At 34.4% G+C, this 19,071-nt stretch overlaps 1 protein-coding gene across 1 annotated transcript in view; it reads right to left on the bottom strand.

The window, feature by feature from the left end:
• Positions 1–318: 318 nt before the first annotated feature.
• Positions 319–19,071, bottom strand: part of LOC149968616 (E3 ubiquitin-protein ligase RNF14-like) — a 21,856-nt gene continuing 3,103 nt past the window's right edge. Inside the window, exons 5-12 of the mRNA XM_090167982.1 lie at positions 5,379–5,466; positions 5,167–5,300; positions 4,885–5,095; positions 2,609–2,944; positions 1,935–2,161; positions 1,639–1,867; positions 1,154–1,326; positions 319–487 (exon numbers count right to left, since the gene is read on the bottom strand). Of these exons, the coding sequence (XP_090024108.1) occupies positions 338–487; positions 1,154–1,326; positions 1,639–1,867; positions 1,935–2,161; positions 2,609–2,944; positions 4,885–5,095; positions 5,167–5,300; positions 5,379–5,466 (1,548 nt within the window). The 3' untranslated portion in view covers positions 319–337. The remainder of the gene's footprint in view (positions 488–1,153; positions 1,327–1,638; positions 1,868–1,934; positions 2,162–2,608; positions 2,945–4,884; positions 5,096–5,166; positions 5,301–5,378; positions 5,467–19,071) is intronic.

Genomic DNA, 19,071 nt, shown 5'->3' with positions numbered 1-19,071 from the left:
AAACTTTTACTCTACTAAGTGTATTTTAATCATAATTATATATCTTATATAAAATATATTGTAAAAAATTACAATAACTTAAGTTATTTTCAATTTTCAAGACGAGCCAATCAACGCGAGGGTACTTTTATGTCCCGCCTATTGGGTGAAAATGTAACTTAGATATTTGGTTTTTATTGCGCCGCTAGCGACATCTGTTGAAAAAATAAGTTAATTATCGTCGAGGTGACACTTGCTTTAAACTTTTGTAATTGACTAGAAAAATTTACTTTTGACCGTACATTGTGTTTGTAAATCACGAAAATAAACAAATAGGTAAATTGTTTCGAATATTTGGTTAATTATGGCGCAATTTATTCATACACGAAGGAAACAAGGGATCGTCGAAGTGTTGGTAGGGGTTCTCCTTGGGCAGTTTCGATCTGCAGAGCCAACAGAAGTAAGTGCCGCATCTCGAGCAGCTCATTTTGTTGCATCCATCAATTTTCTATTTAACGATAACAAAGACTAAATTAAAACAATTTTTACATAATTATAATATTATTTTCCCTAAGTATGAAACTTATTATATTTCATACTGAAATATTTTATGTCACTAGCTCGATCGTGACACCATTAGTTCTGCGTTTTACCAAGAGCTCATTATGTAGGACTATTCAACTGCCACTTCTTTGTTCAAGAACGTCAGTTGAATTTTATGAAAAACAAACTTGTTTCTAAATGCGCTAATAACCATCCAAACTCAATAAACGAGGTGTAAAAGCATGGTGTGCAATGAAAACTAACTATAACAAGACATTATATGTTATCCTCAAACTAACGGGGCAGAAACGAAACAAATTGATCACAACAACTTGTCTGACACTTTAAGAGTCATTCGTATTAACATTTATTTCCAGTGTTATAACCCTTTAGGATAGACCCCGTTTAAATACACCAACTACAACTTGATGAGCTTCTAGTTTCACGTTGACTTTAACATCTCCTGACTAAAAATGCTATGATGACATCGCTCCGTGTCTAACTCTCAGTAAACTATTTGATAAAAAGTAAATATTTTCGGAATTTAAAGAAGAGTCACTAATGACGTTACCCCTGTGATATGATTTTCTCCCTTCGGCAAATAAGTATCGATCTAAGAGAAATGGTTTACCTCTATCGAAGCGAAGCAATCGGGGCACTTTTTACTGTTTCCAATGACCCACTCGCAAGACAGACGTTCATTTATCAAATATCTGATCTCTTTTCTGCCGTATTTCCTTTCGATCTCTTTCTTCTCGTCATCGTCAGCTTCCAGGTATTCCTCCACCATGGCCTCCACTTCATCTGCCACATAAAGTTCATTAAAAACCTTCAGCTTAATTTAAGACGAAATAATAATAAATGCTTCGCCACAGATCTGATAAGACTTGGAGATTTAACTAATTCTATCCTCGCCAAGTTTTGGATATATTATTATATAAACCTTTCCATCCGTGCAATACCTTTTTAAATTAGAATTCAATAATTACTACGTGGTTAGCGAATCACGCTAAAGCCCTGTAATCACGGTAGTTTATTTGTCTCACTAACTGGTGACAACTCGGTCTTAGCTAAACCTATATATAAAACTTGGAGACCTAACTTCCAGATACTAACCCTCATATAGGCGACAAGGCTCTATGCCGTGATACGTCATGCGGCATAAGACGCAGAAAGTGAATGCGCACGCTGGACACGAAGCCAATTTACTGTCCTGGTCGAAAATGATGGAACACTGGCAACTCTTCAAAGGGCAAATAGTGATATCAGTCATTTGCGACAGCGTTGAATCCAACAAGATTTTGTCGTACTTGGAGAACAATTCGTTGCCTACTACCTCACGCACCTCCATACCAAAAGGATACCATGTCGTTAAATTTCATCTTTAACCGAATCCCAAATTAATTACTAACTTGATGCTGCAGTGCCTGGGACTTGCACTTATCTTCTGGACAGGTGAGACCATGAACAATTCCCTCTTGGATCTGGATGGTGAAGTAGGACTGGAGACATTCTTTGCAGTAAATGTGGTTGCAAGGGTGAAACCGCATTCCGTCGCGTCCTTGTTTGTCGACAAAGCACACGATACAAGTGAACCACTCCTTTTCATATTCAATTTGTTTACGGTACTCATTGAATTCTAAAATGTACGAGTAAAATAATTTTAAAATAGGATTTATTGTTTAAATATTGTGGAGGTCATTCCATAGGGAATCTTGGAATTCACGCACGATTCCTGGCACCACATGCTTTCTTAAGATAATTTGTTGAAACTTTAAACCGTATGTCAAAATTCTTGACGCTAAAGACAAAAATAGTTCTCGTTGCTTAGGCCCGTAAGAACATAAGAAAATGGTTGAGGAAAAGCAGGCTACCATAACTCTAACCTGTAAGTAAATGCCACTTGGCGTTCACACAATCGTTTCCAAAATGCCTGCAGAATTTCAGGTAGCTATTTCCCTTGGGTCATGTGAAGCAGGCATACTTTCTCACTTCCAAAATCCAGTAATTCTTTAGCCCCACCATTTAAATTCCAACGATTCACTGGCCCTTTATCTGAAGATGTAATTTTTAAATCTTAACTTACGTATAAGATGCGATTCAAGATCTAATCCGTTCGTTGGAAGGAAAACAGCTCTGGAGTCGCGGTTGGGATCCGCGTGGCTGTTTTCGACCTGAGGATAGTAGGTTTTGACGTTCCACCTATTTTCTAGCTTTTGTTTATTCGTTTCTGTACAGTGTGGGCTATTGATGTTCGTAGTGTCGTCAACATCGGAGGAACTTTCACACGATGTACGGCTCGCTTTGTAACAGGAAAAAGTGGTTTGTCTTCTCGCACTTTGGCGCTGAGGCTCGGCTAATGGTCTCAAATTTGTTGCGACATCAACTTGGTCGTTCTTTTGTCTCAGATTCTTGGGACGAACTGAATATAAAAGAACGATCAGATTTGAAAAAAAAATTATAACACTTTCAAGCATTTCATTGGTAATAGACGAGACTATAAAGTTCTTCCGGTCTTACCCAATCTGGGAAAATGTGAAAGAAAAACCACGTGAGGAAACTAACATTATCACAAATTTTTATAGAAAGAACTATGAAAGGGTTAACAACGCCAATTAGTCACGTGAGTCCAATTTTTTCATCCTCCATCGAGTTTAAAGATTTGTTTATTACCAATTTCTATACAACATAACAAAATAATATGATCTTTATGATTTTGAAACCAAATCAACTACAGGGGTGTATCAGATTTGTAGCCCGGTGTAGTGCAAACAGAGTGCACACCACCGGAGGTTCTCATCATATTGCCCTACGCTAGCGTCCACAGCCCGGACAGGTGACAGAGCAGCCAAGGCACCTTCGAAGCACGCCACTTAACCCAGCAGAAGGTGCAACAATGGGACGACCAACCCCTCACTTCAAACACAGCCGTGGGAATAAGAGTGGATTCTATAGAAAACTCCAACCGACACCCTACCTACGTAGGTGGAGCGTAATACCCTACAGAAAGAGCGCCTAAAGGGGAACGATGGGTACAGAGCGGTCCAAATAACCCGGCACAGCTGGCATCAGACACCCGGTGTTGCCCCAAAAGGCTTGGAAAAAGGGCCACTGTGCCTCATACGGAGACCCGCCACCCCACAGCAGGCTACCCAATCCGCCGAGGCGGCCAGTTTGCACGGACCATCTCCGCTAGCCGGAGCCGAAACTCAGTTTCCAGCCCATACCTGTCCTAAGTTGGAGGTGGGGATAGGACCATTTCATCAGAGCTAACATGCCCCAGTGCCCAACGCCCTTATGGGTTACAAGAACCGGACCCCCACTCCCCGGTAAAGCCACCAGTTATTGCACACCCTGACCCCTTAAGGTCCGCATGCCCAAAACGGGAGATTTGCAGTAAATAGTGATTTCAACCATAGAATGCTTATAAAAAATATATTAAATAATAAATTGTAAACCTTGGAAATGCTGATATCGACTTTTCAATTTGCAAAATTTGAATTCCCCTTTTGTACTATCACTACATCTTCTCGTAATAGCTAATACACTAAAAGTGTTCCGGGGAACCCTGGGGATCCGTGGAAGGGTCACAGACGTTAAAGTATTTATATACCCCTGCCTTGTAAACTAGTACATAACAGGGGTAGAATTTAGCAGTATTAATTAATAAAGAAATACACTAAGGGAAAAAATACACGTGCAGAAAAGGGGGAAGTCAAAACCAGAGAAAGGCCCATCGGTTCCAAGAATTAGCCACGCGGCCATCTTTGTTTTTGTCATGAGTCTCTTAAGATAAGTTAATAAAAATGAGATGGGGTTCCGCCAGAATTAGGAGGATAATTTAGGGTTCTATAGCAAAATAAATTGGAAAACGCTGCTGTATAGTATTGGTGTACATTTGTTTCAAGTTAATGAACGTTTAATCGAAAGATCGTTTAATAGAACACTACAACGTTTACGCCCTCATTACGTTGCTAGCACCAATCACCGTCGTGGCAGAAAAGTTCGTTCTACCAGCCACGAGAGGAGAGAAACACGCATTCGTCCCTCTGTCATTACAGCCCCGAAAATTTCCACCTACCAAGGTTGGCGCTGTATTCCCCCTTTATCTCTGTTAATCTGTAACAGGTGGCGCGATTTTCATCCCTCTCGAGGGTATGGTATTGAGCTCTATAACATAACCGTTTCTAAAAAACTGTTCCTAAATAATTAAATATAAACACTCGATAGACGCTAAAATATTGAGATTAAATTTGGAGTGGAAAAGTATGGTGTGTCTTCAAAAATAATATCAAAGGGCTAATGGTTTCTGCGGGGGAATTTGAAAAACGCCATCAGCTTATAAGATTGAAATTGACGTACCGCAGAGTTCTTTTCTTTTTTGGGGCGGAGAAAAGTGGATTTCATTAGGGACAGCATAAGCCTCTGACGTCAAAGGCGATATGTCCAGGGTTGAGTCAATTCCCAGAAACTGAAGGGCTTCCTCTTGAAGGAACCGGATCCAGCGGTACAGAACTACTTCCGGTTTGAATTTTTTCCAAAGGAAATCTAAATTCTCGCATAATTTTCGAAGCTGTTATGAAACAGATTTCTTCTATCAATATCACTACTTCATTGATTGCATTCTAGAAGGTAAATAAATACCTGTTCCAAAGATAGCCAATGGCAAGTGAGTAGAAACGCCGGGCAAGTTGTGGATGGATAGCTTCGAACAAATTTGAAGTACAAGGTCATTGGTGTGAGGAAGTTCAACTGAACTTTCCTTCCATTTTCACCATCTAAAAATCAATGAATGAAATGAAGTAAATTAGAAATTTAGTAATTAACGAGGTAGATGGGCTGAAAGTGTACATTACCCGATGTAGTGGTCGACACGATGAAGAAAGTGTCTGGCAACACGGGCTGGATTTGGATTGTCCCGCGTGGACTGTCCCCGGTTGTGAACTGTCAAGACACTTTCGTCGAATATACTTCTTAGGACTTCAATCTCCTCTCGCTGCTCTCCTAACTCCATCACGGTTGAAATTTGGTCACTTTGATCTTAATGTAATATTAATTATAACTTAATTTTAGTTACGCTGAAGAAATGATCTTATTAAATACATTATTGATCTTATCGTATGTAACATAATCCCCAATAAGAATGCCATAAAATAGTTCTAATGTAACCTACTTCCTACTCCTTGAGGCAAAACTCGTCATCAGATTTACTGATGTGAAACGGAAGTTAGTGAAGCGGATTTTGAACTGTCTCTGACAATCTACAGTTGGGCTCGTGCCTTGCAATCACTTGATTTCGTTTCTATAGTAAACTTCTTAATAGCGCAAGGAGTATAGGAATTTTTGCATTTTTGTGTTTGCTTATTCTATTTTCAGTGGGAAACAAAGTATCATTGAAATTTTGTCTATGGAAATGTTGTACAGAATCACACTTATGAATAATTATATTCTGATTAATGTACGCCCGTTTTGCAGAATTGAAAATATTGAAATATTTATAGTAGCTTAAATAACAAAATTTGTTTGACACAAAGCTACATCGGGCAATAATTTATTCACTTCGAAAGATTGCGCAATCTGATGTTTCAAAACTGTAATCTCTCCACTCACTCCTGACAAATGACAATTTCAATATTAGATTGCCATCTTTGGTCAAAAGTTACAAGTCGTAGCATCGATAAATGTACCTTCTTAAAAGGGAGGCGTGTTTGGGCAATTATAATAACGTAGGCAACGGTACAGAGTAGATAAATAAAAGATAATTGTTTTTGGAATGTAATAGTTTAAATAAAATGACAAACTATTTTTATTCCGAAACGTGTTTTAAAAAGACTAGTTTTGGCCTGCGAAGGTACATGCTACAGCCAAATAGCACTAGCACTATTGGGAGATGGATTCTACTCTTGTCAAAGATACATTATCTACTTTTAATATAACGTAAATGATAAAGTTTTCTTAATTTTAACAAAAATTGACAATCAGAGAGGTATAGATTTAGTTTTAAGTTTCATATTCAGTGAAAACCACTTAATTATCAGTTTATTTCAGTATCTTCTCAAATAAACCGATAATAATTTCTCCAATTAATCGGAATACTATAACTAACAAAATAACATATTTATGACCCTGAACAATTTCGTCTAATGATAGTCTGTCGCAGAGTGATTGCGTCATCGGAAGTCGTATAACTGGAAACTCGGAAATTACTTCCATTCTAGTTTGATGGTTATAAATACGAGCGAAAACGCGTTCAAGTCTCAAATTTGAAAATAACTAACTAATGTAATCGTTTATTCAATAGACAATTACTTGTCGGTCCTTGGCCAGGTAATTATTTATATGGTCATTGGAGAAACAGCCTATTATTAAAGAACTTAGCGTTGTGATATTAGGAAGTGTCAAACTTATGTTTATTATGTTACTTATATTTTAAATAACCTAATATTTAAATTATGTTGAATTAACCGGATAATTAATATTTCGCATATTTTGTACTTAACCGCTTCTGAATTTCTAAATAACCCGTTATATAATATAATATAATATAATATAATATAATATAATATAATATAATATAATATAATATAATATAATATAATATAATATAATATAATATAATATAATATAATATAATATAATATAATATAATATAATATAATATAATATAATATAATATAATATAATATAAAATAAAATAAAATAAAATAAAATAAAATAAAATAAAATAAAATAAAATAAAATAAAATAAAATAAAATAAAATAAAATAAAATAAAATAAAATAAAATAAAATAAAATAAAATAAAATAAAATAAAATAAAATAAAATAAAATAAAATAAAATAAAATAAAATAAAATAAAATAAAATAAAATAAAATAAAATAAAATAAAATAAAATAAAATAAAATAAAATAAAATAAAATAAAATAAAATAAAATAAAATAAAATAAAATAAAATAAAATAAAATAAAATAAAATAAAATAAAATAAAATAAAATAAAATAAAATAAAATAAAATAAAATAAAATAAAATAAAATAAAATAAAATAAAATAAAATAAAATAAAATAAAATAAAATAAAATAAAATAAAATAAAATAAAATAAAATAAAATAAAATAAAATAAAATAAAATAAAATAAAATAAAATAAAATAAAATAAAATAAAATAAAATAAAATAAAATAAAATAAAATAAAATAAAATAAAATAAAATAAAATAAAATAAAATAAAATAAAATAAAATAAAATAAAATAAAATAAAATAAAATAAAATAAAATAAAATAAAATAAAATAAAATAAAATAAAATAAAATAAAATAAAATAAAATAAAATAAAATAAAATAAAATAAAATAAAATAAAATAAAATAAAATAAAATAAAATAAAATAAAATAAAATAAAATAAAATAAAATAAAATAAAATAAAATAAAATAAAATAAAATAAAATAAAATAAAATAAAATAAAATAAAATAAAATAAAATAAAATAAAATAAAATAAAATAAAATAAAATAAAATAAAATAAAATAAAATAAAATAAAATAAAATAAAATAAAATAAAATAAAATAAAATAAAATAAAATAAAATAAAATAAAATAAAATAAAATAAAATAAAATAAAATAAAATAAAATAAAATAAAATAAAATAAAATAAAATAAAATAAAATAAAATAAAATAAAATAAAATAAAATAAAATAAAATAAAATAAAATAAAATAAAATAAAATAAAATAAAATAAAATAAAATAAAATAAAATAAAATAAAATAAAATAAAATAAAATAAAATAAAATAAAATAAAATAAAATAAAATAAAATAAAATAAAATAAAATAAAATAAAATAAAATAAAATAAAATAAAATAAAATAAAATAAAATAAAATAAAATAAAATAAAATAAAATAAAATAAAATAAAATAAAATAAAATAAAATAAAATAAAATAAAATAAAATAAAATAAAATAAAATAAAATAAAATAAAATAAAATAAAATAAAATAAAATAAAATAAAATAAAATAAAATAAAATAAAATAAAATAAAATAAAATAAAATAAAATAAAATAAAATAAAATAAAATAAAATAAAATAAAATAATATAATATAATATAATATAATATAATATAATATAATATAATATAATATAATATAATATAATATAATATAATATAATATAATATAATATAATATAATATAATATAATATAATATAATATAATATAATATAATATAATATAATATAATATAATATAATATAATATAATATAATATAATATAATATAATATAATATAATATAATATAATATAATATAATATAATATAATATAATATAATATAATATAATATAATATAATATAATATAATATAATATAATATAATATAATATAATATAATATAATATAATATAATATAATAAAATATAATATAATATAATATAATATAAAATAAAATAAAGTAAAATAAAATAAAATAAAATAAAATAAATTAAAATAAAATAAAATAAAATAAAGTAATATAATATAATATAATATAAGATAAAAATAATAATTGTAAATTTCACCAGATATTGCTTAAAAGTAAATAAACTCTATCGGTGGATCAACAGGACATTTAAAAAAAACTGCAAACATTGGAAACAAGACGTACGACGGTCAGAATACACACAATCCTTCTAATGTGTTAAGTTTGTTTGAGCTATTCACAGCAACCTGCAACGCCGGTATCACAACCAAAATATATCCACGGTCACGCATATATACATATTTACACTTATTTGTTACTTCTAGTCATACTTTGAAAGCATCGAAGATTCCTTCGATCAGTGTCACTCTTATTTTTTACTTCTTATCACACCTATTTGTTACTACTAGTCAGCCGTTGAGTGTCACACTTATTTCTTCTGGTTAATAATAATAATAATAATAATAATAATAATACTAATCAGCTAGGCTAATACCCAAGGCACCACCTTAGGCAAAGACTAGTTCTAGCAGTTTCATACTTATTTGTTACTTCTGATCACACTTATTACTTCTGGTCATACGCCGAGGACTAGGTCGATCAGTGTCATACTTAATTGTTACTTCTGATCATACGTTGAAAGCGCGGCGCACTCTGAACAGCCTTGAAAAACGCCAGAGGGAAACGGGCGCGTAGACCTCTATAAACACGCGGATTTACAATGTTGGAAATTGCGGGGCTCCGTATATGCTGCCCAAAAAACCTTACTTAGAATTAAAATTAAGGAACGTATTTGCAACTCTTGGTTATATGTAAACCACAGCTATTCAAAAATATAACTTTCATGAAAATCGGACTTAAATTAAGGAACGTTATGTCGACTTTCAGGCGGAAATATAAGTGTCACACTTATTTGTTACTTTTGGTCATATTAGAACACGTTGTAAGCATCGCGTATTACTCCGATAAGTGTCACACTTATTTGTTACTTCAGGCCATACGTTGTAAGCATCGCGTATTACTCCGATAAGTGTCACACATATTTGTTACTTTTGGTCATATTAGAACGGCCTCCGATAAGTGTCACACATATTTGTTACTTTGGGTCATATTAGAACGGCCTCCGATAAGTGTCACACATATTTGTTACTTTGGGTCATATTAGAACGGCCTCCGATAAGTGTCACACATATTTGTTACTTTGGGTCATATTAGAACGGCCTCCGATAAGTGTCACACATATTTGTTACTTTGGGTCATATTAGAACGGCCTCCGATAAGTGTCACACATATTTGTTACTTTGGGTCATATTAGAACGGCCTCCGAGATAAGTGTCACACATATTTGTTACTTTGGGTCATATTAGAACGGCCTCCGATAAGTGTCACACATATTTGTTACTTTTGGTCATATTAGAACGGCCTCCGATAAGTGTCACACATATTTGTTACTTTGGGTCATATTAGAACGGCCTCCGATAAGTGTCACACATATTTGTTACTTTGGGTCATATTAGAACGGCCTCCGATAAGTGTCACACATATTTGTTACTTTGGGTCATATTAGAACGGCCTCCGATAAGTGTCACACATATTTGTTACTTTGGGTCATATTAGAACGGCCTCCGATAAGTGTCACACATATTTGTTACTTTGGGTCATATTAGAACGGCCTCCGATAAGTGTCACACATATTTGTTACTTTGGGTCATATTAGAACGGCCTCCGATAAGTGTCACACATATTTGTTACTTTTGGTCATATTAGAACGGCCTCCGATAAGTGTCACACATATTTGTTACTTTGGGTCATATTAGAACGGCCTCCGATAAGTGTCACACATATTTGTTACTTTGGGTCATATTAGAACGGCCTCCGATAAGTGTCACACATATTTGTTACTTTGGGTCATATTAGAACGGCCTCCGATAAGTGTCACACATATTTGTTACTTTGGGTCATATTAGAACGGCCTCCGATAAGTGTCACACATATTTGTTACTTTGGGTCATATTAGAACGGCCTCCGATAAGTGTCACACATATTTGTTACTTTGGGTCATATTAGAACGGCCTCCGATAAGTGTCACACATATTTGTTACTTTTGGTCATATTAGAACGGCCTCCGATAAGTGTCACACATATTTGTTACTTTGGGTCATATTAGAACGGCCTCCGATAAGTGTCACACATATTTGTTACTTTGGGTCATATTAGAAGAACGGCCTCCGATAAGTGTCACACATATTTGTTACTTTGGGTCATATTAGAACGGCCTCCGATAAGTGTCACACATATTTGTTACTTTGGGTCATATTAGAACGGCCTCCGATAAGTGTCACACATATTTGTTACTTTGGGTCATATTAGAACGGCCTCCGATAAGTGTCACACATATTTGTTACTTTGGGTCATATTAGAACGGCCTCCGATAAGTGTCACACATATTTGTTACTTTTGGTCATATTAGAACGGCCTCCGATAAGTGTCACACATATTTGTTACTTTGGGTCATATTAGAACGGCCTCCGATAAGTGTCACACATATTTGTTACTTTGGGTCATATTAGAACGGCCTCCGATAAGTGTCACACATATTTGTTACTTTGGGTCATATTAGAACGGCCTCCGATAAGTGTCACACATATTTGTTACTTTGGGTCATATTAGAACGGCCTCCGATAAGTGTCACACATATTTGTTACTTTGGGTCATATTAGAACGGCCTCCGATAAGTGTCACACATATTTGTTACTTTTGGTCATATTAGAACGGCCTCCGATAAGTGTCACACATATTTGTTACTTTGGGTCATATTAGAACGGCCTCCGATAAGTGTCACACATATTTGTTACTTTGGGTCATATTAGAACGGCCTCCGATAAGTGTCACACATATTTGTTACTTTGGGTCATATTAGAACGGCCTCCGATAAGTGTCACACATATTTGTTACTTTGGGTCATATTAGAACGGCCTCCGATAAGTGTCACACATATTTGTTACTTTGGGTCATATTAGAACGGCCTCCGATAAGTGTCACACATATTTGTTACTTTGGGTCATATTAGAACGGCCTCCGATAAGTGTCACACATATTTGTTACTTTTGGTCATATTAGAACGGCCTCCGATAAGTGTCACACATATTTGTTACTTTGGGTCATATTATGAGAACGGCCTCCGATAAGTGTCACACATATTTGTTACTTTGGGTCATATTAGAACGGCCTCCGATAAGTGTCACACATATTTGTTACTTTGGGTCATATTAGAACGGCCTCCGATAAGTGTCACACATATTTGTTACTTTGGGTCATATTAGAACGGCCTCCGATAAGTGTCACACATATTTGTTACTTTGGGTCATATTAGAACGGCCTCCGATAAGTGTCACACATATTTGTTACTTTTGGTCATATTAGAACGGACCTCCGATAAGTGTCACACATATTTGTTACTTTGGGTCATATTAGAACGGCCTCCGATAAGTGTCACACATATTTGTTACTTTGGGTCATATTAGAACGGCCTCCGATAAGTGTCACACATATTTGTTACTTTGGGTCATATTAGAACGGCCTCCGATAAGTGTCACACATATTTGTTACTTTGGGTCATATTAGAACGGCCTCCGATAAGTGTCACACATATTTGTTACTTTGGGTCATATTAGAATAATGGCCTCCGATAAGTGTCACACATATTTGTTACTTTGGGTCATATTAGAACGGCCTCCGATAAGTGTCACACATATTTGTTACTTTTGGTCATATTAGAACGGCCTCCGATAAGTGTCACACATATTTGTTACTTTGGGTCATATTAGAACGGCCTCCGATAAGTGTCACACATATTTGTTACTTTGGGTCATATTAGAACGGCCTCCGATAAGTGTCACACATATTTGTTACTTTGGGTCATATTAGAACGGCCTCCGATAAGTGTCACACATATTTGTTACTTTGGGTCATATTAGAACGGCCTCCGATAAGTGTCACACATATTTGTTACTTTGGGTCATATTAGAACGGCCTCCGATAAGTGTCACACATATTTGTTACTTTGGGTCATATTAGAACGGCCTCCGATAAGTGTCACACATATTTGTTACTTTTGGTCATATTAGAACGGCCTCCGATAAGTGTCACACATATTTGTTACTTTGGGTCACATTCCAGAACGGCCTCCGATAAGTGTCACACATATTTGTTACTTTGGGTCATATTAGAACGGCCTCCGATAAGTGTCACACATATTTGTTACTTTGGGTCATATTAGAACGGCCTCCGATAAGTGTCACACATATTTGTTACTTTGGGTCATATTAGAACGGCCTCCGATAAGTGTCACACATATTTGTTACTTTGGGTTATATTAGAACGGCCTCCGATAAGTGTCACACATATTTGTTACTTTGGGTCATATTAGAACGGCCTCCGATAAGTGTCACACATATTTGTTACTTTTGGTTATATTAGAACGGCCTCCGATAAGTGTCACACATATTTGTTACTTTGGGTCATATTAGAACGGCCTCCGATAAGTGTCACACATATTTGTTACTTTGGGTCATATTAGAACGGCCTCCGATAAGTGTCACACATATTTGTTACTTTGGGTCATATTAGAATGGCCTCCGATAAGTGTCACACATATTTGTTACTTTGGGTCATATTAGAACGGCCTCCGATAAGTGTCACACATATTTGTTACTTTGGGTCATATTAGAACGGCCTCCGATAAGTGTCACACATATTTGTTACTTTGGGTCATATTAGAACGGCCTCCGATAAGTGTCACACATATTTGTTACTTTTGGTCAATATTAGAACGGCCTCCGATAAGTGTCACACATATTTGTTACTTTGGGTCATATTATGAACGGCCTTCTATATAATGTTATACATATTTGTTACTTTGGGTCATATTTAGCATGACTTTCTGATAAGTGTCACACATATTTGTTACTTTGGGTCATATCACAATTATACTTTTGATAAGTGTCACACATATTTGTTACTTTGGGTCATATTAGAACGGCCTCCGATAAGTGTCACACTTATTTGTTACTTTGGGTCATATTAGAACGGCCTCCGATAAGTGTCACACATATTTGTTACTTTGGGTCATATTAGAACGGCCTCCGATAAGTGTCACACATATTTGTTACTTTTGGTCATATTAGAACGGCCTCCGATAAGTGTCACACATATTTGTTACTTTGGGTCATATTAGAACGGCCTCCGATAAGTGTCACACATATTTGTTACTTTGGGTCATATTAGAACGGCCTCCGATAAGTGTCACACATATTTGTTAATTTCGGGGGTCAGATATTAGAACGGCCTCCGAGTAAGTGTCACACATATTTGTTACTTTGGGTCATATTAGAACGGCCTCCGATAAGTGTCACACTTATTTGTTACTTTGGGTCATATTAGTATTAGCTTCCCATAAGTGTCACACATATTTGTTACTTTGGGTCAGATCAGACCAACTTTCGATAAGCGTCACACATATTTGTTACTTTTGGTCATATCAGAACGGCCTCCGATAAGTGTCATACATATTTGTTACTTTGGGTCATATTAGAACGTTTTCTGATAAGTGTTATACATATTTGTTACTTTGGGTTATATTAGAACTGAACTTCTGATAAGTGTCACACATATTTGTTACTTTTGGTCAGATCAGCATGAGCCTCCGATAAGTGTCACACATATTTGTTACTTTGGGTCATATTAGAACGGCTTCTGAGAAGTGTCACACATATTTGTTACTTTGGGTCATATCAGAACGGCCTCCGAGTAAGTGTCACACATATTTGTTACTTTGGGGGTCAGATCAACAATGGAGCCTCCGAGAAGTGTCAGACAGATTTGTTACTTTGGGTTATATTAGAACGGCCTCCGAGAAGCGTCACACTTATTTGTTACTTTGGGTCATATTAGAACGGCCTCCGATAAGTGTCACACATATTTGTTACTTTGGGTCATATTAGTATGGCTTCTGATAAGTGTCACACATATTTGTTACTTTTGGTCAGATCAGACCGGCCTCCGATAAGTGTTACATATATTTGTTACTTTGGGGTCATATTAGAACGGCACTTTTACAAGTGTTACAACATATTTGTTACTTTGGGTCTAGATTAGTATGAAACTTCTCGAGAAGCGTCACACATATTCGTTACTTTGGGTCATATTAGAACGGCCTCCGATAAGTGTCACACATATTTGTTACTTTGGGTCGTATTAGAACGGCCTCCGATAAGCCATCAGCACTGATTTGTTTATCTTCGGGGTCATATTAGAACGGCCTCCGATAAGTGTCACACATATTTGTTACTTTGGGTCATATTAGAACGGTCTCCGATAAGTGTCACACATATTTGTTACTTTTGGTCATATTAGAACGGCCTCCGATAAGTGTCACACACATTTGTTACTTTGGGTCATATTAGAACGGCCTCCGATAAGTGTCACACATATTTGTTACTTTGGGCTCATTTTTAGACCAACTTCTGATAAGTGTCACAGATATTCGTTACTTTGGGTCATATTAGAACTGACCTCCGATAAGTGTCACACATATTTGTTACTTTGGGTCATATTAGAACTACCTTCGATAAGTGTCACACTTATTTGTTACTTTGGGTCAATATTAGAATGGCCTCCGATAAGTGTCACACATATTTGTTACTTTGGGTCAGATTACTAACGGCCTCCTAGTAAGTGTCACACATATTTGTTACTTTGGGTCATATTAGCATGAGCTTCTCGATAAGTGTCACACTTATTTGTTACTTTGGGTTATATTATAACGGCCTCCGAGAAGCGTCACACATATTTGTTACTTTGGTTGATATTAGAACGGGCCTCTGATAAGTGTCACATATATTTGTTACTTTTGGCTTATATTAGAACGGCCTCCGAGAAGCGTCACACATATTTGTTACTTTGGGTTATATTATATGAAAGGCCTCTGATAAGTGTTACACATATTTGTTACTTTGGGTCAGATATGAGAACGGCCTCCGATAAGCGTCACACATATTTGTTAATCTGGGTTATATTAAAGCAACGGCCTCCGATAAGTGTCACACTTATTTGTTACTTTGGGTCATATTAGAACGGCCTCCTATAAGTGTCACACATATTTGTTACTTTGGGTCATATTAGAACGGCCTCCGATAAGTGTCACACATATTTGTTACTTTGGGTCATATTAGCACGGATGCTTCCTATAAGTGTTACATATATTTGTTACTTTGGGTTATATTAGCAAAATTACTTTTGACAAGTGTCACACTCATCTGTTACTTTGGGTTATATTAGAATCAAACTCTCCGAGTAAAGTGTCACACATATTTGTTACTTTGGGTCATATTAGTACTTACTTCCTAGAAGCGTCACACATATTTGTTACTTTTGGTGATATTAGAATCAAACTTCCTAGAGAAGTGTCACACATATTTGTTACTTTGGGTCATATTAGAACGGCCTCCGAGTAAGTGTCACACATATTTGTTACTTTGGGTCATATTAGAACGGCCTCCTATAAGTGTCACACATATTTGTTACTTTGGGGTTATATTAGAATGGCTTCTGATAAGTGTCACACTTATTTGTTACTTTGGGTCATATTAGAACGGCTTCTTGATAAGTGTCACACATATTTGTTACTTTGGGTCATTATTAAAATGAACTTTTGAATAAGTGTCACACATATTTGTTACTTTGGGTCATATTAGAACGGCCTCCGATAAGTGTCACACATATTTGTTACTTTGGGTCATATTATAAAATGGCCTCCGATAAGTGTCACACTTATTTGTTACTTTGGGTCATATTAGAACGGCCTCCGATAAGTGTCACACATATTTGTTGATAAATTCCTTGGGTCATATTAGAACGGCCTCCGATAAGTGTCACACATATTTGTAACTTTTGGTCATATTAGAACGGCCTCCGATAAGTGTCACACATATTTGTTACTTTGGGTCATATTAGAACGGCCTCCGATAAGTGTCACACATATTTGTTACTTTGGGTCATATTAGAACGGCCTCCGATAAGTGTCACACATATTTGTTACTTTGGGTCATATTAGAAAGGCCTCCGATAAGTGTCACACTTATTTGTTACTTTGGGTCATATTAGAACGGCCTCCGATAAGTGTCACACATATTTGTTACTTTGGGTCATATTAGAACGGCCTCCGATAAGTGTCACACATATTTGTTACTTTTGGTCATATTAGAACGGCCTCCGATAAGTGTCACACATATTTGTTACTTTGGGTCATATTAGAACGGCCTCCGATAAGTGTCACACATATTTGTTACTTTGGGTCATATTAGAACGGCCTCCGATAAGTGTCACACATATTTGTTACTTTGGGTCATATTAGAACGGCCTCCGATAAGTGTCACACATATTTGTTACTTTGGGTCATATTAGAACGGCCTCCGATAAGTGTCACAAATATTTGTTACTTTGGGTCATATTAGAACGGCCTCCGATAAGTGTCACACATATTTGTTACTTTGGGTCATATTAGAACGGCCTCCTATAAGTGTCACACATATTTGTTACTTTGGGTCATATTAGAACGGCCTCCGATAAGTGTCACACTTATTTGTTACTTTGGGTCATATTAGAACGGCCTCCGATAAGTGTCACACATATTTGTTACTTTGGGTCATTTTAGAACGGCCTCCGATAAGCGTCACACATATTTGTTACTTTTGGTCATATTAGAACGGCTTCTGATAAGTGTCACACATATTCGTTACTTTGGGTCATATTAGAATGAGCTTCCTAGTAAGTGTCACACATATTTGTTACTTTGGGTCATATTAGAACGGCCTCCGATAAGTGTCACACATATTTGTTCCTTTGGGTCATATTAGAACGGCCTCTGATAAGTGTCACACATATTTGTTCCTTTGGGTCATATTAGAACGGCCTCCGAGAAGTGTCACACATATTTGTTACTTTGGGGTCATATTAGAACGGCTTCTGATAAGTGTTACACATATTTGTTACTTCGGGTCATATTAGAACGGCCTCCGATAAGTGTCACACATATTTGTTACTTTGGGTCAGATTAGAACGGCCTCCGATAAGTGTCACACATATTTGTTACTTTGGGTCATATTAGAACGGCCTCCGATAAGTGTCACACTTATTTGTTACTTTGGGTTATATTAGCATCAACTTTTAATAAGTGTTACAGATATTTGTTACTTTGGGTTAGATTAGAACGGCCTCCGATAAGTGTCACACATATTTGTTACTTTTGGTCATATTAGAACGGCCTCCGAGAAAGTGTCACACATATTTGTTACTTTGGGTCAGTATCCTGAGGATGAGCCTCCGAGAAGTGTTACAGACATCTGTTACTTTGGGTCATATTAGAACGGCCTCCGAGAAGTGTCACACATATTTGTTACTTTGGGTCAAAACATTAGTACGGCTTCCTATAAGTGTCACACATATTTGTTACTTTGGGTCATATTAGAACGGCCTCCGATAAGTGTCACACATATTCGTTGACTTTGGGTCATATTAGAACGGCCTCCGATAAGTGTCACACATATTTGTTACTTTGGGTCATATTAGAACGGCCTCCGATAAGCGTCACACATATTTGTTACTTTGGGTCATATTAGAACGGCCTCCGATAAGTGTCACACTTATTTGTTACTTTGGGTCATATTAGAACGGCCTCCGATAAGTGTCACACATATTTGTTACTTTGGGTCATATTAGAACGGCCTCCGATAAGTGTCACACATATTTGTTACTTTTGGTCATATTAGAACGGCCTCCGATAAGTGTCACACATATTTGTTACTTTGGGTCATATTAGAACGGCCTCCGATAAGTGTCACACATATTTGTTACTTTGGGTCATATTAGAACGGCCTCCGATAAGTGTCACACATATTTGTTACTTTGGGTCATATTAGAACGGCCTCCGATAAGTGTCACACATATTTGTTACTTTGGGTCATATTAGAACGGCCTCCGATAAGTGTCACACATATTTGAGCAATACGTAACTGAACGAAGTACAGTACATAACA

This window comes from Leiobunum rupestre, chromosome 1 (assembly GCF_980474605.1).
Source record: "Leiobunum rupestre chromosome 1, qqLeiRupe1.1.hap1, whole genome shotgun sequence".
NCBI lineage: Eukaryota > Metazoa > Arthropoda > Arachnida > Opiliones > Sclerosomatidae > Leiobunum > Leiobunum rupestre.
The sequence above is the reverse complement of the archived record's forward strand: the minus strand, read 5'-3'. Positions and strand labels throughout refer to the sequence as shown.